General features: G+C 36.6%; 1 protein-coding gene across 6 annotated transcripts in view; it reads right to left on the bottom strand.

Moving 5' to 3' along the window:
- The window catches only part of RASAL2 (RAS protein activator like 2), a 359,235-nt gene that overhangs the window by 133,002 nt on the left and 202,845 nt on the right, over positions 1-23,388 (bottom strand). The window contains exon 1 of one of the 6 annotated variants that reach the window (XM_013061136.2): positions 14,539-14,981. The exons of the other annotated variants lie outside the window; for them this stretch is intronic. Within the exon in view, the coding sequence (XP_012916590.1) occupies positions 14,539-14,551 (13 nt within the window). The 5' untranslated portion in view covers positions 14,552-14,981. Of the gene's footprint in view, positions 1-14,538; positions 14,982-23,388 lie in introns of those variants that run through there. 6 annotated transcript variants of the gene reach the window in all.

Below are 23,388 nucleotides of genomic sequence, written 5' to 3'. Positions count from 1 at the left end.
TAGATTCTATAAGTGAATCATATATTTCATATATTATTGCTCTCTCCATTTGTATTCTTTCACTTAGCATAATACCCCTTAAGTGAATGGCAACATTTCATTCTTTCTTATGATGGTGTAATATTCTATTTTACATATATACACCACATCTCCTTTATCCATTCATCTATGGATGGACACTTAAATTGCTTCCCTATCTTGGCTATTATAAACAATGCTGCAATAAAAACAGAGGTATTATATATATCCTTTTAATATAGTGTTTTCATTTTCTTTGGGTAAATACCCTGAAGCAGAACTACTGGATCGTATGGTATTTCTATTTTTATTCCTTTGAGGAAACTCCATACTCTTTTTCTATGACAGCTGTACCAATTTATATTCCCACCAACAGTCATGGAATTCTACCCTTTTCTCCACATTCTCATCAAGACATTATTTCTTGGTTTTTTATATTAGCCATTGTTAACTGGTGTGAAGTACTGTTTCACTGTGGTTATGATTTGCATTCCCCCTGATGACTAGTCATTCTGGGCATCTTTTCATGTGCCTATCTTTTTTTAAAAAAAGTCTATTCAGGTCCTCTATTCAGATTTAAATTGGATTATTTGTTTTTATGGTGTTGAGTTGTGTAAGTTCTTTATATATTTTGAATACTAAACCCTTATCACATGTTTCATTTGTAAATATCTTCTCTCAGATTTCCTTTTTGTATTTTTTTAAAGATTTTTTAAGTGACCTCTATGCCCAACAGAGGGTTCGCTTAACAATTCTGAGATCAAGAGTTGCATGCTCTACTGACTGAACCAGCCAGGCGCCCCTCCTTTTAATATTATTGATGGTTTCCTTTGCTGTGTAAAAGGTTTTCAGTCTGATAGAATCCCAACTATGTATCTTTTCTTTTGTTTCCCTTGCCTCAAGAGGCAGATCCACAAAAGTACTGCTAAGACTGCTGCTGGAAAGTTTACTCTTATGTTTTCTTTTAGGATTTTTATGGCTTCAGGTCATTTAGGTCTTAGATCCATTTTGACTTTATTTTTGTATAAGGTATAAGAAAGTGGTCCAGTTTCATGCTTTTGCAGGTAGCTTTTGCAGGTAGTTTTCCCACATCATTCATTATGGGAGTGTGATACCTTCAGTTTTGTTGTTCTTTCTCCAGATTGCTGTGGTTTATTCAAGGATTGTTTTTGTTCTGTGAAAAACACTATTGGTATTCGGGTAGGAATTGCATTGAATCTATAGGTTGGTTTGGGTAATATGGACATTTTTATAATACTAATTCTTCCAATCTATGAACGTAGGCTATCCTTCCATTTGTTTCTGTCATTTCAATTTCTTTCATCAATGTCTGATAGTTTTCAGTACAGGTTTTGCACCTACTTGGTTAGATTTATGCCTGGGTTTTTTATTCTTTACAATGCAGTTGTAAATGGAACTGTCTCTTAATCTCTCTTTCTCCTAGGCTATTAGTGTATAGAAATGACACATATTTCTGTATATTAATTTTGTATCCTGTAATTTTACTGAATTCATTTATTACTTCTAATAGTTTTTGTTTGTTTGTTTTGTTTTGTTTTTTGGCGGAATCTTAGGGTTTTCTACAGCATCATGTCATGTGCAAATAGTGGCAGTTTTACTTCTTTCTTACCAATCTGGCCGTCTTTTACTTCTGTTTCTTGTCTGCTTGCTGTGGGTAGGAGGACTTCCACTATATTCAATATAAAGAGGAGATAGTGGACATCCTTGTCTTAATCCTGATCTCAGAGTAAAAGCGTTCAACTTTTCACCATTAAGTATAATGTCGGCTGTGGGTTTGTCACAGATGGTCTTTATTATGCTGATGTATGTTTCCTCTAAACCCACTTTGTTGACAGTTTTTACCGTGAACAGATGTTGAATTTTGTCAAATGTGTTTTCTCTGTCTACTGAAATACCATATGACGTTTATTGTCCATTTTGTTAATGTAGTATATCGTGTTGATTGTACTTGTGGTTACTGAATGATCCCTGAATCCCTGCAATGAACCCCACTTGATCCTGGTGAGCAATCCTTTTACTTATTTTTTTTTTTAAGATTTTCTTTATTTACTTGACAGAGGGAGAGAGACAGTGAGAGAGGGAACACAAGAAGGGGGAGTGGGAGCCAGGCTTGATCCCAAGACCCTGAGATCATGATCAGAGCCGAAGGCAGATCCTTAATGAATGAGCCACCCAGGTACCCTGTGAATGATCCTTTTAATGTATTGCTGAATTTGGTTTGTTAATATTTTGTTGAAGATTTTTTCATCTGTGCTCATCAGGGATACTAGGCTGCAATATTTTGTAGTGTTTTTGTCTGGCTTTGGTATCGGGGTAATGCTGGCCTTGTGAATGAATCTGGAAGCCTTTCTTCCTCTTTTATTTTTTTAATAGTTTGAGAAGGATAAATAGTAAACTCTTTTTTAGATGTTTTGTAGAATTCACCTGTGAAGCCATCTGATTCTGGACTTTTGTTTGTTAGAAATTTTTTGCTTACTGATTCAATTTTATTCTTACAGATTTTCCATTTCTTCCTGACTCAGTCTGGGGAAATTATATGTTTCTAGGAATTTATCCATTTCTTCTAGGTTATCCTATTTGTTGGCATATAATTCTTGATAATAGTCTCTTCTAATCATTTGTATTTGTGTGTTATCTGTTGTAATTCGTCCTCTTTCATCTGTTATTTTATTTACTTGAGTCTGCTCTTTTTTCTTGAGGATTCTGGCTAAAGGTTTATCAATTTTGTTTTTCTTTTCAAAGAAAAAAGTGATCTCTACTACCCTGAAATTCTTAGTTTCGTAGTCTTTTCTAATTTTTTCAGTTTCTATTTCATTTATTTCTGAACTTTATTATTTTCTTCCTTCTACTAACTTGAACTTTGTTCTTTTTCTAGTTCCTTTAGGTGTAAGGTTAGATTATTTGAGTTCTTTCTATTATCTTGAGGTAGCCTACAAATTTCCCTCTAAGAACTATTTTTTCTACATGCCGAAGTTTTTGAACTGTTGTGTTTTCATTTTCATTTGTCTACATTTATTTATTTACTTATTTTTAAATTTCTTCTTTGACTTCCTTGTTGACCTACTGGTTATTTGTTTAGCCTGCGCATGTTATTTCCCCCCACCCCCCAATTTTTTCCTTCTAATTGATTCCTAGTTTTATAACATTGTGGTCAGAGAATAGGCTTGACATTATTTCAATCTTCTTAAGTTTATTGAGATTTGTTTTGTGACCTAACATGTGATCCATCCTGGAGAATGTTCTATGTGCACTTGAGAAGCATGTGTACTCTATTATTTTTGGATGGAATGATTTGTATATATCCGTTAAGTCCATCTGGTCCAATGTGTTGTTCAAAGCCACTGTTTCCTTACTGATTTTCTGTTTGGGTGATCCATCCATTTATGTAAGTGGGGTGAAATCCCCTACTATTACTGTATTACTCTCAATTTGTCCCTTTATATCTGTTAATATTTGCTTCATGTATTTATGTGCTCTAGTGTTGAGTGCATAGATATTTACAATTGTTACATCCTCTTTCTGGATTGATCCCTTCACTTTTAGTCTGTGCCATTAAGTTTGAGGCTAGTGTCCTGTGGGCAGGATATAAAGATGTCTTTATTCCCCCTTAAATCCATTCAGCTATGATATGTCTTTTAATTGGAGCATTTAGTCCATTTACATCTAAAGCAATTATTGATAGGTATGTACTTACTGCCACTTTGTTCATTGTTTTCTGGTTGTTTTTGTAGCTCTTCTTTGGTCCTATCATCTCTTGCCTCTTCTCTTGTGATTTGATGGCTTTCTTAGTATTATGTTTGGATTCCACTCTATTTTTTGTGTATCTAAGTTTTTGATTTGTGATTACCATGAGGTTCATATGTGTAACATCTTTTGTGTATATGTAACATCTTTTGTGTATATACAGAAGTCTGTTAAGTTGATGATTGCTTAAGTTTGAACACATTAAAGCACCACATTTTTACTTCTCCCCTCCACATTTTATGCATACTATATTGTATATTTTTTGTTTTGTGTTTCCCTTGACCAATTTTAGTATATATTATTGATTTTAGTACTTTTGTCTTTTAACATTTTAACCTTCATATTAGCTTTTTAAGTCTTATCTACTTACTACCCTTACTGTAAATTTGGTTTTACCAGTGAAATCTTTTCCATTGATCATTTTCTTATTTCTAATTATAGACCTTTGTTTTTTCCTTGAAGAAGTCCTTTTCATGGTTCTTGTAAGGCCAGTTTAGTGGTGATGATCCTTTAACTTTTGTTTGTCTGGGAAACTCACTATCTCTCATTTAATTCTGAATAATAACCTTGCTGGGCAGCATATTCCTGGTTGGTAGCCACTTTTTTTTTGTCCTACAAAGTTATTGTTGAAAAACCAGGTGATAGCCTTATGGGCTTGTATGTAACCATTTGCTTTCCTCTTGTTGCCCTAAAGATTCTCTTGTGCATAATTACTTGCTTTTATCTTGCTGTTTTTAAAATTCTCTCTTTAATTTTCAACATTTTCATCATATTTATATTGGCTTGAACCTCCTTGGGTTCATCTTTTTTGGGGCTCTCTGTGCTTCCTGGACCAGGATGTCTCTTTCCTTTCCCAGATTAGGGAAGTTTCCAGCTGTAATTCTTTCAAGTAAGTTTTCTGGCCCACTTTCTCTCTCTTTTCTCCTTCTGGGAGGAAATACTATAATGTAAATGTTTGTATGTTTGATTCTGTCTCCCAGGGGACCTATAACCAATCTTCATTTTTTTTTTTAAAGATTTTATTTATTTATTTGACAGAGAGAGAGAGAGAGATCACAAGTAGGCAGAGAGGCAGGCAGAGAGAGAGGGGGAAGCAGGCTCCCTGCTGAGCAGAAAGCCCGATATAGGCTCAATCCCAGGACCCTGAGATCATGACCTGAGCTGAAGGCAGAGGCTTAACCCATTGAGCCACCCAGGTGCCCCCCAATCTTCATTTTTTAAAATTCTTTTTTGTTGCTGTTGTGCAGCTTGGGTGAACTCCACTACCCTGACTTCCATACTGCTAATCTGTTCTTCTGCATCCTCTAATCTGTGGCAGATTCCCTCAAGTTTATTTTTCATTTCAGTTATTTTATTCTGCAGCTCTGATTAGTTATTTTTAAATATTTCTCTCTCTCTTTGATGAAGTTCTGAGCTCATCCATTCTTCCCTCAATTTCAATAAGAATCTTTATGGCCATTACTTTGAACACCTTATTAGATAGACTGCTTACCTCTGTTTTCTTTAGTTATTTTTCTGAGATTTTGTCTTTTTCTTTCCTTTGGAACATATTCCTCTGTCTCTTTATTTTAGTTGATTCTCTGTGTTTGTTTCTATGTATTACATAGATCAGCTATGTCTCCTGGTCTTAAAACCAGTGGCCTTATATAGAAGGCATCTGCCTCATGACCATCAGAACTAGGAATTCCAGGGGTGTCCCTTGTGTCAGCTGCCTGAGCCCTCCTGTTGTGATTGAGCTGGGAGAGCTGTGGGTGTGCTGGATCTTCAGCCAGCTGCACATGTTGCAGGTGTGCTAGTGGGTGAGACTGGCCACCACCCCCACTCTGTAGGAGTAGCATTGGAGGGACACCAGTTCTGGCTGAGGCTGTCCACTGGATGTGGTGGAGAGGTAATCACTTTGGGGAGGACACTGGTCCCAGCTGAGGCTGCCTGCTAGGTGTGGTAGGGTTGGAGTCACTTTTGAGGGGCATCTGCCAGGGCAGGCAGGTTAGGTGGGGCAGGTACATAGGGGAATGCCAGAGCGGGGTGAGTGATGCTAGCAAAGTAGAAGAGTGTCAGAACTGACTCCTGCCAGCATCCAGCCAGGATAACAGGGAGCAAGAAAAATGGTGCCCAAGCAGCATTTCTATTCCTGGAAAAAGTTCCGATTGATCCCTTACCTCCAGCACATGTCCTAAAATTCGTCAGTAAACCTTCATGTATAACCCAGGTGATTTTTCCAACTGCCACCTCTGTGTTGGGTCTTGAACCAGGTGATATAATGTGCTGGCCCTTTAAGAGTGGAGTCTCAGTTTCCTAGAGCCCTCTGCCTCTTCTGGAGTTAAACTCCACTAATATTCAAAGGCAAACACTGTGGGAGCTCATCTTGGTGCAGATTCTCAGGGTTGGGGGTGTTCAATATGGGGCTTGATCCCCTCACTTTCCAGGGAGGATATTCTATGCCTGGGATATCCCCTCAGCTTGTGGGTCACTGTGCCAGGGATTTGACTGTGTTTCCTCTCCTCCTACTATTCCCAACATGGCTCTTCTTTATTCTATAGCTGTGGAAGAGCTGTTCTGCTAGTTTTCAGGTCATTTTCAGAGTGAGTTACTTTATATTTAGTTGTAGCCTTGATGTGTCCATGGGAGGAAGTGAGCTCAAGATCCTCCTACTCTACTATCCTCCCCCTTCCTTATTATAAAATATTTTTTAATTGAGGCATGACATATGAAAATTAGTGTTTTATATTATACACTCAGAGCTTGCAAAAAAAAAAAACCTACGATTTACATAGTGCAATTTCATTTTGAAGATGTACATGCAAGTCTGGTCTCTCAGATACCTTCACCATCCAATCCTTTAAATGACCCAAAATGTAAAGTCCTTTACTGTACACACAGACGACTTTCAATATGAAAATGAACACAGTATCATTCCTCATCCCCTATATAAACAAAAAGGACTTTCAAAGAATATCAACATCTTAGAAGTTTGCTTAGTTTGAAGGTTTTGTTTTTTGGATTTTTAAAAATCAAGATGGAGAAATTACAGCAATATCTCTTCTCAAACGTTTTGCTAAAGTATAAGATTCACTCAGAAAAGTGTATAAATAATGAGAATACAGATTAATAAATTTTCTCAAATGTAACTCATCCCAATAACAAGCATTGGGGTTAAACAAAATGGGACAAAACAGAACAGAACATTGTCAGCAACCAAATACCTCCTTTATATATACCCTTTTCTAGTCCTTACGCCATACAGATAATCACCATCCTGACTTCTATCACCTCTGATGAGTTTCAACTATATATAAATGGAACCACACAGTGTATATATTCTTTTGAGACTAACTTTTCAGGCTCAACATATATTTGTGAGATTTATTCTGTTGCAGGAAGCAGTAGTTTGTTCTCTGACAATGCTCTAGAGAATTCCATTGCATAAGCAAACAATTCTATTCATTCTACTGCTGATGAACATATGGGTAGTTTCTGATTTTTTAGCTGTTTCAAATGGGGCTATTATGAACCTTTTTGTACAGGTTTTTTGGTGAGCCTATTTACGCATTCTGTTGGCACATAAATAAGTCTGGAATTGCTGGGTCATGAAGCATTGTTTGGCATAATTAGATATTGTCAAATAGTGCTCCAAAATAGTTATAAAATTAATACTTATAATCGGCAATATATAAAAATTCCTTTTGTTCTAGATTCTTTTCAACATTTCATATTTTATATTTTCCTTATTTTAGATACTCTGAGGCGATGGAATCCCATTTTGGTTTAAATTTGTGTTTCCCTGATAACTAAAATAACTGAGTACCTTTCTGTACTCTGAATGGCCACCTGGTTCGGTTTTTTTTTGTAAAATGGGAATTCAAGTCTTACTTTTTTCTCATTGATGTGTAGGAGTTTGTTATATATAATGAATGGATAATAAAATTTTAAAATTTCTCTTTTCAAACAAAACAAATGAATAAGCAAATGAAAAGCAGAATCAGACTATAAATACAGGGAACAAACTGATGGTTACCAGAGCTGAGGGGAGAAGAGAGTATGGGAAAAATGGGTGAAGGAGAGTGGGAGATGCAGGCTTCCAGTTTGGAATGAATAAGTCACAGAAATAAAAGATACAGTATAGGGAATATAGTCAATGATACTGTTATAGGTTGACAGACGGTAGTTACACTGTGGTGAGCAGAGTATCACACACAGAGAAGTTGAATCACTATGTTGTATACCTGAAACTAAAATATTGTATGTCAACTATACTCAAATAAAAAAATAATAAAATAAAATTTTCTCTTTTCAGATTGCCAGAGAAAAATATAACATAAGCAACACCTGGATTAAACCTGAAGAACCTCAAAACAGTTTCTATTCTCCTGTAACCTGGGCTTGACAGGAGAAAAGAGAAATAAAAAGTCTATCTTTAAATATTTAATTCAAGAACTAAACAAAATGAAAATGGGTTTATAATTTCTGACACTGGAAGAAACCTAGTAGGAAACTGTCATAAATTACTGTACTATGTAGCAATAAAATAGTCATACCCTTGAAGCTCACTATTTTTTGCTAATTAAAATGTCATTGTCAAATACATTTTGCAGTTTGCTCACAGCAACATATGTTTCTGAAAATAAAACAACAACTAATAAATAATTGGTTGGGTTTTCCTTTAAAAGGACCAGAAAAAAGCCTGGGTTCTGATTTTTTTTTTTTTTTAAAGATTTTATTTATTTATTTGACACAGAGAGAGAGGGGGAGAGCATAAGTAGGCAGAGTGGCAGGCAGAGGGAGAGGGAGAAGCAGACTCTTGCTGAGCAGGGAGCCTGACGTGGGGCTCTATCCCAGGACCCTGAGATCATGACCTGAGCCGAAGGCAGTCACTTAACTGATCAAGCCACCCAGGTACCGCTGGGCTCCGATTTTAAATACCTTTCCATTTAAAAACAAAATTGGGGCACCTGGGTGGCTCAGTCAGTTAAGTGTCCAACTCTTGATTTCAGCTCAGGTCATGATCTTAGGGTTGTGAAACTGAGCCCCATGTCGGGGTCTGCACTAGGTGTGGAGTCTGCTTAGGATTCCTCCCTCTCTCTTCTTTTGCCCCTCCCCCTACTTGTACTCTCTCTCTCCAAAGTAAAAAATAAACAAATAACATCTTTAAAAAAATAAAAAAACAGAACACCCACCCTACCCCACCCACAAAAAACAAAACAAAACAAAACAAAACCTGAAATAAAGTCCTGTCAGCATGGGTTTACCTAAACAGTTCTACTGAGGCACAAGGGACAAACAAATCTAGGTCCATTAGGCTGCTGCTTTTCTCTTTACAATAAATTCCCTTTGCATAGCACATTTTGGTTTTGTATTGGCTAAAAAGTGTTTCTAAAGGAAATTTGTTTTCATTCAGCATGTCATGTTTGACACCATGTTTTTAGTTTTGTTAATAAAAATGGTTGACACCAAGTCCAAACAAAAAAAAAACCTACTTTTTGAAAATTTACCTTTAAAGGTTGATCATCAATAAATTTAAATACTGAGTGCTGCATTTGTAAGGGAAGGAAATGAATAAAAATAAAATTACTAAAAATGTATTTCAAAATTTTAGCAATATATAACTATAAATAAAATATAACTATGTAAATATTTACAATCAAAATAATGGTACTGGTGAAACAGAGTGACATTTATTGTTTCAGGAAACTACTGTGCTATTTCACTGAACTTCATTCAAGTGGAGAAAAAATGCTTCAAGGAAAATCTTATGGTATATGTAAGCAAATTCCACAGAAGATAAAATAAAGACTTTAATTCATTAAATATCTTCTTAAATTTCAGCTGTGTAATGGTGACTCACAAAAATCAAACCAACTCGGGCACCTGGGTGGCTCAGATGGTTAAGCGACTGTTTGGCTCAGGTCATGATCCTGGAGTCCCAGGATAGAGTTCCGCATCGGGCTCCCAGCTTCATAGAGAGTCTGCTTCTCCCTCTCACCTTCTCCCCTCTCATGCTCTCTCTCTCTCTCAAATATATAAATAAAATCTTAAAAAAAAAAAAATCAGACCAAGTACTATGTGATGCTATTCCTCTAACCACATGCAGAAAACAATCTATTACCTTTTCTTTGATGATTATTTCTCAAACTTTGAGAAAATGCTAATAAGAAATATTGTATAATCATACTGGGCTAACTCTAAGAAATGAGCTCTTTAAAACAAGCTCTTGGTATACAAGCAATGATTATCATTCCCTGTTAAGAGACTTATCGTATCTTGTCCTGTTCTCTGACTGAACAAACCCATATCTTTCTATATATTCACGCAGTCTTATTGTTTTTTTCTGGCTCTTCTTGTACTCACTTTGACACATCATTCCTTTTCTTAAAAAGAGGGGGAGGATAAATTATTTTATATTGTATGCGTTTCTGGAAAAAGGAATTATTTAAGTAGAGACCCAAACATCTTATTTTCTCCTATCTGACCCAACAGATGAGAAATCAAATCAACTATATACCACCCATTTGAAGTATAATTTAACAAAAAAGTTTCAAACCAGAATATTAAAAAGTAGAAGAATATCCAGTTTTTCTAGTCTTCATATTAACTAAGGTATTGTCTGTAAATCATTAACTATGTAACAGTGCTGTTAAAAAATTTTTCAAAGGCACTCCACAGTCTTTGGAATTAGATGCAAGACACCAGAGTTAGCAACCTGTCCAACAGGTTGGCTGTCCTATGTGACACCTGATCCTTGAATGACACTTGCTAGATCCTGGCAGCTTAAGTTCCTTACGCTGGAAAGCCTGACATAAGAAAGAGCAAGCAGAACCAGATAGCTTTTTCTTCAAAGAATAGCACTGCACATAAATAACTTTCCAACTCGCTGCTTCAGCAATTCATTTATTCCCCAAATACTGTAAACCTGAGAATGACAGAAATATGGAGTCTCCAGAGACTCAAATTATTGATAAGAACTCCTCACTGGCTCCTTCTTTAGTGTTTAACTTTGTAATGGTAAAGTCTGAGTAGGGGCATGGAGGACACCAGAAAAGATAAAGACCATCTGAATTTTAATGACTGATTCAGTAAGTTTCTCCTACTTGTCAAGTATGTACAAAGAAAGTATTATCACTGGCAATGCTTAAGGCTTCCAAACACAAGCTGAGATCATACCCATAATTAAATGTGGAATCTGGTAGACTGAATCCCAATAAGCACTTAAAAAAAAAAGGGGGGGGGGAGGAGAAGAAAGAGGAGGATGGGGGACGGGGGAGGAGGAAAAGAAGAGGAAGAAGAAGGAGAAGAAGAAGAAGAAGGGGAGGAGGAGGAGGGAGAAGAAAAGGAAGAAGAAGAAAAAGAAAAGACAACTATAAGAAGTCATATTGCTGAGTCATGACTTTTTTTTAAAGATTTTATTTATTTATTTGACAGACAGAGACCACAAGTAGGCAGAGAGGCAGGGGGTGGGGGGAAGCAGGTTCCCTGCTGAGCAGAGAGCCCGATGCGGGGCTCAATCCCAGGACCCTGAGATCATGACCTGAGCCGAAGACAGAGGCTTAACCCACTGAGCCACCCAGGTGCCCCATGACTCATTTTTTAAAAAATAATTGTTCACTAGTAAACAACATAATCATTTTTTCCCCTCTCTTCACTAAGAACTAGATATTTGAAGGAAGTTTATGCAACTCAAGTATAAGAAGCTGTTGAAATTTATTTCACAACAATCACCTACTCCTTTACTAAAACCTGGTATACAGGGAACTAAAAACAGGAACCGACACGAACAACCATTAGAGAGCATGAAAGAACAGAAGAGAACAGAAAGAACAAAGCCAGACTGTAACACTTTTTTTCACTAGAGGCCAGTGAAGGTCAAGAATGAAGCAGAAGGGGAAATACATCCATCTTGTACACATAAAAGGATTCCCAGAGTTCTGAGTGAATAATCAGGTAACTTTTACAAGTAAAGAATTACTTTGACAACTCAGAACATTTTAGATGTCCAGCCTCAAGCCCTTGCTCTTGGTCTGTGTTTTATCTTTGCTTTTGTTTGAAAAGATTTCATTCTTACGGTTTTAATGGGATACAAAACACAAAATTATATCTAAGAGGTAGAAAGAAACTGAAGCAAAAAAGGAGAAATAGCAACTCCTTTGAAAGAGACAAAAGTTTTAATCAACTATACAGCCAACCTTTTATTAGACAAATGCCACTGTTATATTACAGAGCTCTTTACCTTTTTTGAAAATTTAGTATAAAAACTGTATGTCTAAGGAGAGAGAGAGTATATATATTTCATGAAAAAAAAACATTTTAAAGAAATTAATATCAAGGAAAAACCAAGAAGATAGAAAAGGGGTCTGCCTCAAGAAAACACTGGTCAAAGAGAATTCTTTCATACCCACATGAGAGTTTCTTTTCTTATACCACTCATTTCACTCCGCCCCTTCTATTCCCATTTAAATATTGTCTTCAGTCACACAATTGCTTATTATTGCTTTGCTTGAACACAGCATAAACCTGCATAATCTTATAACTGTGTTCTGGAGAGGAAAAGTAATATGTGTTTCCTTCTAATACTTTCTCTCTCTAAGGCATGGTAGTGAGTTTCATAAGGGTTAGTTTGGTTAATAAAATAGCTTCTTTCAAGTTAAGTTAGTAATATATCAGCACTACATTAATGACCAATGACTGTTTCTGATGTAGAGAAATACACTCAAGCCAAATGTCCATCCTAGTATCTATCTGTCTATCCACCTATCACACACACACATAACATTACACACACACACACACACACACACACACACCATGGCAGTCCCTCACATGCTCAATGAAGGATAAAAGACAAGAGAAAGATCTAAGCTGTGTGTATTACAACATGAATACTGCTAACTGGATAAGAGCATTATGTCCTCATTCTCACAGTCATCAAGTCCTCTTATAAACAGTGTGCATGGACTCTGCACGAAGACAAACAGTCTCTTGTTTCCTGCTGGGTGGAGAATGCACTTTGTAATTTGGTTTCCGATAGCCAAGAGCAGTAATGAAACTATTCCTTACAACTTACTGCTCATCCTACACAGACTTGTAAATCACCACACAGGCTCTGTCGAAAACTGGAATGAGCAGGTCAAGCTTTAACACAAAAGGGCCACGTCCCTTCACTGTGCTTATAGCCACATCGAGCTAACTTGTTCCCAGGAGCTGTAAAGAGCCATGACAGATCCTTTTGACAGTGGCTATCTCTACTATTTAGCTCCCTAGAATAGTGTGGCCTCTCTCAACCCCACAATGGTCTGCACGAAAATGGAAAAGGCAGCAACCTTTTTTAGGGACTAAATGAAAATGTATGAAGACAGATGTCCTCTGTCTGTGGTGGCTCTTGAGCTCCTTCACTGAAGTTATTCTCTCACACAATTTGAGAGGGAGTAACAGAGGACCCTTATGAATGGAGGAGAAACAGAGCTGGACCTTGGATAAGGAAGCAAGTGGTCCAAACGGATGGATAATTTTAAAACGTTCTCTCACATTGAAAAATAAACAGAGAAGGCACTGAATATGGGATGATTTTTTGCTACCCGTAAATAGATACAAATCACAAAATTAGAGAAAAGCTGACTAAAAGTATACAGAAGATTGCTAAGTCCTAAAGTCTTCAAGAGAAATTAAAGTCAATTTGAAAGAATTTTAATTTCATATACAAATATTCAGAATATGCCACAGCTATGTAATTGTTTATATAAAAGCAGAATGCAAACTATAGGCATTTTCCTTAATTGAAAGCCATTTTTTCTTTCTGATACTTAGTTACATATTTTTGGTTTTGATCAAGAGTGCAGTATTAATATAGATTTGATAACATCCAGTCACCAGTATCTCTTTCCCATAAGATCTTAATCTAGGTTTATAATGCATTTGATCTATTTATGTCATAACTCATGCTACTTGAGGCCAACAGATACGGTATAGAGAAAACATAAACCCTAAAAGTATCTGGTACCATGAAAACAACAGTAAACTGAAAATGAGGACATGTAGATTCTCATTTTAATTCTGTTTCTGTGTGATCTTGAGCAAGCCCTAGATCCCCTAGTCCTCAAGGTTCTCATTGAAAATGGACAGACTGGCCTATAGATGATCTCTAAAATCTCGTTCAGATTTCATTTTCAAGGAGCTAATTGGTTAAAGTCCCTAACTTGTCATCTATTGGCAAAGGATATTAAAAGTCTACCTTGGGCAGAAAAAACAGGCCAAGTTCTCATCTGAATGCAGTACTGTTGTGTACAGATCCAACCTGTTGAACTTTCCGAATGACACAGATTTATTTATGTGCTTCTAAGACTCAAGCAAGGGTATTAAATTCTTATTGATGGTCAATATATTTTGTCTCCCTAAAAGAGAAATGAGCTGTATCCATTCCCAGTCATCGTAATATTTCATAGAGAATTTTGGGGAAGATCCAGAATAAGAATCCACTTCAAATTATTAAAAGAACAAGTAAATGCTGCATTGTTAATATTTTGCTATAATCGTTGCTCTTTTAATGTATCTGGCCCTTCTTAGGCTGGATTTTTGTACTGGAATGCTGAGAGCTTCCACACAATATTCCTGTGAACTGACAGGAACAAAAACAAACCTACTTCTTTAAAGCCAATAATCACAAAGGTTAGCAGTCACTGTAGTTGTGTAATAAAAATAAACCTCCACATTCCCTTTAAGTATATACAAACGTAATTTCAGACTCAGACAGACTCGAGGAACTCTTACCTGGGGTCTGCATTCTGCGAAGTTTCTGGGTGTTGCTAACATGATCCTTCCGGCATGCCAGTCAGAAACTCAAAACACTCGTATACCATCCTCGCCCGAGCTCACTCTGGCTGGCGCTCACGCTCTCTCTTTTTTGCTCTCGCTCTGTGCCTCAGACAGTTTGGAATGCAGAAAAGCCAGAGCCAACGCCAGTCAACTCAAGCCTTTTTTTCTTTTCCCCAGTTCTTTTGCTACAGAGCATTAAACAATAGGCACCCTTCCTTCCTCACTGCGCCTCTCCAGCACAGCACTGGATGCAGGCAACTTACTTTAGGGGAAGCAATGGATTTACCAAGCTAGAAAATTCATTTCTTTCTGTCCCAAGAGGCAGTAGGATGGATGTGTGCATCTCTGCATTTTAAGAGGAGACTTCTTTTTTTCCTTAAAAGCAGTGTATTTCAAAATCTGTCATATTTTAGAAAAAGGAAAAATAATACAAATTTCAGAGATTATTTTTGAATGTTATTATACTGAATCAAACATAAACTTTTTGAAGTACAAAAATCAGGTGAATATCTTACAACTAGTGTGGTCTTTAAAGAAGTATATATCTGCTAATATACCTATTAATATATTAAATTCACTCCATAGATCACTTTATTACAATAGGATATTTCAAATTGGGAAAAGAAAAATTTTACATCCCCAAATCCTTCATTCAGCACTTAAGCTAGAACTTCATTTTAAAAATAAAGAAAAAAATTAATTTTATAAACTGGTTCTTAATTCTTACGTCAACTAGATATGATGAAATTATAGATAATATCACAGTTCTGTTATCATTTCAACTTGCTTTAAAATCAGACATATTTCTAGGGAAATCAGACATATTTCCAGGGTTCTCCCCTTACATTCCAAGAAAGGAAGACAAGTTAACGACGTAATCTTCATTACTGGTATGATGACCGGGCACATTATGCGGTGGCTCAGTTGCTGAGGTAGCATGTCACGATTGATCAATTAAAAAATTCAGTTTGAACCACGGAGCAGATCCCACCTGCCACTCCAGACAGAGGAACAGGACAGGCAAGAGAAGAACATAAGATCAAGCTTTTATCTACCATTTAACAAACAGCTCATGGGAAGACATATACTCTATCTAGCTATATTTATGTATATATTTTATATGTAATCTATCTCTCACACACTATCTAGATATACATACATACACATAGATATGCACATATACATATACATAAGGTGTGTGTGTGTGTGTGTGTGTGTGTGAACATATGTATAGTCTTTTTTCCTTTTTTCTCCCTTTAAAGTCTCCTTAAACACCATCTGATTTGATTTTGATTATCTAGTCTCACCTTCCTTGAAAATCATTAATGTTTTAACATTGCACTTTCCTCTGCCTTTACTTTTGGTTTCTTATTTCTACTTCAAAAGAACTACTCCTTTAAACCCTAATGCTACTCAGGTAAGAAACACAGAGAAAGAAAGGCAGAAACAAAACTTGTACAGAGGGGCACCTGGGTGGCTCAGTGGGTTGAAGCCTCTGCTTTTGGCTCAGGTCATGATCCCAGGGCCCTGGGATCAAGCCCCACATTGGGCTCTCTGTAGCCTGCTTCTCTCCTCTCTCTCTGTCTACTTGTGAGCTCTCTCTGTCAAATAAATAAATAAAATTTAAAAAAAAAATAAACTTGTACAGAAAGGAACAAACTATGGGTCTGACTAGGAGGACTTTCAGACCACAGATCCCACCTTGCCCTATACGAAACAATAACCAACAACCACTATGCTCTTCTCCCCAAAGGTAACACAGCTTTATCAGTACTAAATGTCATTTATAATCGACCTTATAATTGTGCAAAGCACACTGAAATTATTTTTACTTGTTATTTCTAAGAAATAGATCACGATTCTCATAATTCAACCCAAGAGTTAGAACTTTATTTTACTTGTTATTTTACTTGTTATTTCTAAGAAATAGATCATGATTCTCATAATTCAACCCAAGAGTTAGAACTAAGGACAGTGAGTCTAAGTTATAAGGCAGAGATTTTAGGTCAAGAACAGCAAGCGAGTCCTTGAAAATGGCTTTCTGCAAGGGCTCCCTGCTGTAACAGACAATGGTTCCCTAGTTCTTCCCACACAAGTGACTGTCCATTTGCTGAATATACTGCAGTGCTGTAGGTCTCACACTATGCTACTGAGCTACGCTACTGTTCTGATGAGAAAACGGAGTAACAGCAATCTTTTCCCAAATGACAGAAAAGGTTCACATATACAATTTCCTCAAGTGTGAGTTTTTCTTCTTAAATATATTTTAAAATGTTAGAATCTGTTACTGTTAATTAACCTTAAAGAAGCCTAGAATGGTTCCAAACTCAGATCAAAAATGACATTTTCAGAAGGTTATATATATGAAGGTTAATTATAACAATGGTTTACTGTGCTCTGCAAAAAGCACTGTTACCTATTTGGAGTTCTGATACCTGATTAAATCTGAGAACCACTGTTAACAACAGGAAAGAGTTTTTCTTAAACCCAAATATGATGTTGCTCTGTTATTCAAAACTCTTCAAAGAGGCTTATATACCATATTTTATTTTTACACTAAATCTTTTTTTGCAATCTTTTATGCATTACTATTTTTAATTCCCTGTTTTATGCCTTCCAGCCTTGGTGCTGCTGCTTTTGTCTGGAAGTCCCTTCGTTACCTGGTCCACTCTAGTTTCTCCTTCAAAACCCAGATTTAAAATTATTTTCTTTACCTTATTTCCTACCAGAGTTGATCACATTCACCTCTGCACTCATTTTTATACCCTGTACTATTTTTTCTCTTCAGAGCCCTCACCATTACCTAACATTATATCACTTAGTGGCGTTTAATGTCCTTTTCCCCATCAGAATGTGAGGTAGATGAGGGTGGGGGCAGTGGGGAAACAAAGTGGGGCGTGGAGCGGAGGCTTTGTCTTATTTTCAGTTTATCCACAGAGTTTTGAACGATGTCTGGCATCAGCAGATACTTAGTAAATGATAGACAGATGGAGAGATGGATGAAAGAATATATTTAACTTATCAAACCTTTCCTAAGTATCGAGTTAGGAATACTTTGGGGTATCTTGAGGACAGGGAGCACAGCACATGTATTTTCTGATGCCAGAGTCCAGCGCCGTATATGTCACACGTGGTGAAGCAAGAACGTAAAGGAATACATCTCAGGCTTATATTGTTTCAAGTAACTAATTGAAGGCAAAAGAATTATACACCAAGGGAAGGTAGTTATTTCATCATTTACCCAATTAGGACCTACCTGGACCGGGTGGAGTCCCAATCCGAGAAAGCCTGTTGGGAGTCATTTCCCCCTTCTATGAAACCACATCCATGTGTTATGCTACTGTGGAAGGGAAATGCAGCTTCTAAAGTAGAGACTGAAGAGTAATAAAATCTTAATCTCCTACAACACTACTGAGTTCTCCAAGAGGCTAGAGAAGCATGAGTAAGTAAATATTTCACCCTTTAGCCTCCGCTCAAGTTAGACACTGGCTCAAATTCATGTCCACGAAGGAGATTTGAGCTGATATATTGGATCTCACAACTAGAGCACTCAATTCAGTATCCAGTATGTTCATTTTGGATATATCAGGCCACTTAAGCCATTTTATGTCTGCAAACAATTGCTATGTTTATAATGATTTGGTTTCACCATTTCTTCTCTGTACAGAGAATTGGGTAGGGTTGTCTTAATTAATCCATCTTATGTAACCATGATCCAACATCATATTTAATAAATAGTGTGTTAGGTTGAACTACATGAAAATGTCATTTTTCGTTAGCCAGTAATAAACAAATATCAGCAATGATCAAAAGAATATTTAAAAAGATTCAAAGACTGAATGAAGTGTTGGATTAGGTGATTTTCAAGACCTCTTCCAGTTTTAGAATTCTATCATATTATAATAATTCAAACATAAATGAAAGAATCACTCATTTTCAATGCTTGGTCACCTTGACAAACTGTGGTCCTCCCATTACACACTAACACAGCACTGTGTTCTTGTCCTTGCTTGAACTTATCACAACTACAGTTCAGTTGTTCATATGCTGGACGTCTAGCTGTTCCCGTCTTGGTGCCTACAAACCCCACGGCGGCAGGGACCATAGCTGCTTTGTTCACTGATGTATCAGTGCAAAGTATGGCATCAGAGTAAATATTTCATAAATATTTGTTGAATAAACAAATAAATGGACTCTTGAAGACTATATGTGAGTTTTCAAATTCAGTATCAACAAATACTGTTTTCTTTTTTTTAAAGACTGTATTTATTCATTCATGAGGGACAGAGAAAGGTGGGGCAGAGGTAGAGGGAAAAGCAGGCTCTCCGCTGAGCAGACTCAGTCCCAGGACCCTGGGATCATGACCTGAGCAGAAGGCAGATGCTTAAACGAGTGAGCCCCCAGGTGCCCAATAATGCTTTTTTTCTAAAAGGCTAGGATAATATTTTTCCAGTTATGAATCGACTAAGTAGTACACTTTTAAAATTTTAATGAATAAAGATAGCATATTTTCCCCCTACCCCTTACAAAAGGAATTATGAAATTCTGACTTTGGTACAGTTATAGAAGTCAGTGTGAGAACCATTTAGATACCCTAACTACATAATTTTCCACAAATGCCTGATATTCTAAAAATCAACACAAAAAATAAGCTAACTGCATATAATTAAAAGTGACAAGCACATCAGTTTTACTTCTTACCAAACAAATTAACAAATAAATAAATTTAAAAACCCTATTAATACCTATCTTCTCCTCTTCCAAGCACAAACAAATCTCAGTAGCAGGTAGGCTAAGGTATACACCAGCCTGCCTATGTGCTTCCCCTTTTGAACAAGTGATCAGAAACACAGCTGCTTCTAACCATAAACACAATTTCTATTAAGGTCTCCCTATAAACCAGATTGGCATCCTGATACTGTGGTCTTCCCATGGCATTCTTTTTAGAGTTCATATTAGAAAAGGATATCATTGTCTATAATTGGAATAACAAAGACTAAAGTCATCCATTTTTTCAGAAATGCTTCTGAAGTTCTCATTTTTTAAGTTTATTTGTATATGATGGGACAACAACAAGCACACATATATATACACTTCTGATTTTTTAAAAAAAGCATTAAAAAGACTTGAAGATCTGTTCATCGTAGGGTCTAGCTAAGTACTTATAAGTGTTTAGAAAAGGCACATGCCAAGAAATGACAATTATGAAAGCCAAGCAATAGTTCCCAAAGTTCTGGCTAAGCAATTACCTTGCTCTTCCAGCTACAAGAATTTAGTACACGGCATTTCCTTACCTGAAATGGCAACTGGCAGAGAGGAAGCATTACAGGGAGCAGGAAAAATCAAAGATCAGTCAACTCCCAATACTCAGGTGTTCATATGAAAAGGACCATATTTCAAAGAAAAATAAGCCAAACTTAAGTGGAAAAATACAAGCAAATCTTTTCTTAGTTCTATTTCATTATGTGAGAAAGATTGTGCTACAGGTACAAAAGCAACACTTCTATTTTTATGGAGAAAAATCAGAAAGAAACAACAAAAAGCAACTAAAAGCATTCGTGAATAGGGTTGGATATTAATGGATAATATCTCTGAATGTGCTCAGAGAGCCAAGGACAAGCCCGTGATATTGTCTCTCTTCATTTAAAAAGAGAGCTTCAATTGCACTTTAATAAAGCCTTCAAAAATTCATTTTCCTCAGTGGCTTCAAAACCTATAGGCAATTATCTGTTAGGTTTGATGACTTCCTCTCAAACTACTCTGCTGTCACAACTGAGGCACTTCTGGTCCACCTTTCGCATACGCTGCACATGCTGTCACCATAAAATAAGTGATTAGGCGTTTATTTTTACCTTAGTTTTAAAGAAAATTCACAACTATGGGCTACTATTTCCATAAAATCCACTTGGAAAAAGCATAGATGTTGCAGCACAGTCATCTTTAGCATCCCCCAACACAACAGCACACAAACACATATACACATGCTACACAATTCAAAATACTACTGCATACCTCAGTTTCATTCAATTTCATTTTCACTCAATTTCCATTATTCTCTTACAACTAACTAAAGCAAGCTAAAATCTAGTAGAACTCCAAGAGATAAGTCATGAAACATCCAAAAAAAAAAAAAAAAAAAAAAAGGAGGGGGGGATTAGAAAGTTCTAACAGCAGTTTCCTAGGAAAAAGAGTTCCAAAGCAGACAACCTAAGAAGTAAATGCTGTTGTTTTGTCCATGTTACATAAGGGGAATGGAAACACAGACAGGTTTGAGTGACTATCGTGCCCAAGGTCATGAAGTTGTTAGTAGAGCCAGAATCCATATTTCAGTTGGCTCTGGAGTGCTTGCTCTTAACCACTATGGTATACTAAATTAAACTACTTTTCCAAACTTACCCTAAGCAAGATTTGGGGGTTATTATATTTCCTCTTCACAGTTTTCTGTATTTTTCCAAAATTTTCTATATTATTATTAATTTTGTAAAAGAGCTTATGTATTACTCTAGATTAATCACCCCCTGTGGCTCTTTTCTTCACTATGTATGAATCCAGATATCATGAAACATATGTCTATTAGAACAATAGAACTGAATTTCATTCCACTTATGCTGTTTCATTTCAGCAACTGGACGCAGCTCTATTCTCCACAATCTTAGAAGAGCTTCTGACTTGAGAATGATAATTTCGAGTGATCATCTGTGAATATTTTCTGAACATCTGGGCCCTAGGCTGTAGGGGATAGAAGAGAGAAGAGAGCACTGAGGAAAGGGAAAGGGAGATACTCTCAGTCACTTGGCCCCAGACCATGTGTTCTCAGGAAAAATCCAATCAATCTTGAAATCCAAGAGAATGAGGGGCCCTTTTTCTCACTTCTATGGTTATTCTTTTTTCCTTATTACAAAAAAAAAAAAAAAAAAGTTCTGTAAGAAATGAATTAATGAATTAGATACTCTTCCAGAAAGGGCATATCAAATAGAGTAAAAGGCGCCAGAATTATCGTACGTAATATGTAATCTGATCATGATCAATTCCAAAACAGTGATCCTACAAAAATCCACAAAGCAGTTCAGCAACACAAACACTGCATGCAAGAATTCACCATTTGCTTTGAAACAAGCCAAATTTTTCTGTCTATCATAAGGGATAACATATTTTCTCTTGGCAATAAAATATGATATCTAAATTTATTACTGTTGAAGCTAAAGACAAAAAAAAAATCACTACCAATAAAAACCTTGGAAATCCTCTACGAGATTTGTTTCAGTGATAGCAGCAATGAATTCCAATAAAAACAAAGAACTTAGGTTTCAGCACATTCAAGAATCAGGCGTATGTGGCCATGCTATTCTTTAACCTACTTTCAATAGAGGTTACTATTAACAGATAAATTTGACACAGGATACAGTAAATTTAGAGAGCAAATGGCTTTGGTTTTTGAACTAATTTAAAATCAATGTATTTAACCTGCTGGTGTTAAAATATCATATTGACAGGCTATAACAATAAGTGAAAAATTGCTATATTTCACAGAAACCTAATATTTGAATGATATTTTATGGGTGACAAAAATTGAGATATAAAAAAGAGATTAATATATTTGCTAAGGAAACAGTCATTGGTGACTAAGGGCAGAACCACACTCTCACTATTACATCTCTCAGGAGACCATCACAGAGAAATAAGAACAGGGATAGCTACGCATGGGAATTGGAGACATCCCTTTACCCCTCATGTCAGGAAATAAATACAACAGTTTCCATGTCACTGGCAAAAGAAATTGAACCACAATATTGATTTTAAAAATATGGTATTTTCCTTACAGAAGTTTTAGGCTTGAATTTATAAAACTTGATTATTATAGACCACCCTTTATTCTGTAACATCAGTTGTTGCATAATTAATATTATCCCCTATAAACCTTCAAAATTTCGTATACAACTTTTATGATGCACATTTTAAATTCTACAACACACCCATACATGTAAACATGAAATTTAAAAGAATATGATGAATTGGGGAATGATGAAAATATATTTTACTTTCTTTCTTTTTTTTTTTTTTTTTAAAGATTTATTTATTTATTTGACAGAGAGAGATTACAAGTAGGCAGAGAGGCAGGCAGAGAGAGAGAGGAGGAAGCAGGCTCCCTGCTGAGCAGAGAGCCCGACGCGGGACTCGATCCCAGGACCCTGAGATCATGACCTGAGCCGAAGGCAGCGGCTTAACCCACTGAGCCACCCAGGCGCCCTATATTTTACTTTCTTATTCAGTGTTTAATTGTACTCGATATTCATTGAGGACTGTTAGTGCCAAACATGCTTGTTTGGTTGGTTTTCGTAAATAAGTTCTTTAAATGCTGCATGAAGTTTCACAGAGAGAATTCATTCATCACTGGCTGCTCCTTCAGCTAGCACCTGACTGCCACCCTGAGACTTCCCTTCACCAGTATTCTGGGGATTCTCTTTTGTCTTCTTCTCACCTTTCTCAATTTACCCCTTCCACTACTTGACAGATAATTCAGCTTGGAATACAATTTCGGGTTAGAAATAACATGCACTTGGAAGTTTATGGGATTCATACCCTTATAAGAGAGACCCCAGAGAACCCCCTGAGCCATCTCCCTGCTGGGTGAGGATACGAGAAGTCGGTGGTCTGCAACCCACAAGAGAGCCCTGAGCAGATACCATGCCTTGGACCTGCCAGCCTCCAGAACTGTGAAAAATAAATGCTTGCTGTTTAGGCCAGCCAGTCCATCCATGGTAGGCTGCTACAGCAGCCCAAACCAAGACAAGTCCTATACCTGAA

Source organism: Mustela putorius, unplaced genomic scaffold (genome assembly GCF_011764305.1).
Source record: "Mustela putorius furo isolate JIRA1106 unplaced genomic scaffold, ASM1176430v1.1 tig00003942_pilon_pilon_pilon, whole genome shotgun sequence".
In the NCBI taxonomy this organism is placed as follows: Eukaryota; Metazoa; Chordata; class Mammalia; order Carnivora; family Mustelidae; genus Mustela; species Mustela putorius.
This window is presented reverse-complemented; position numbering and strand designations above follow the sequence as displayed.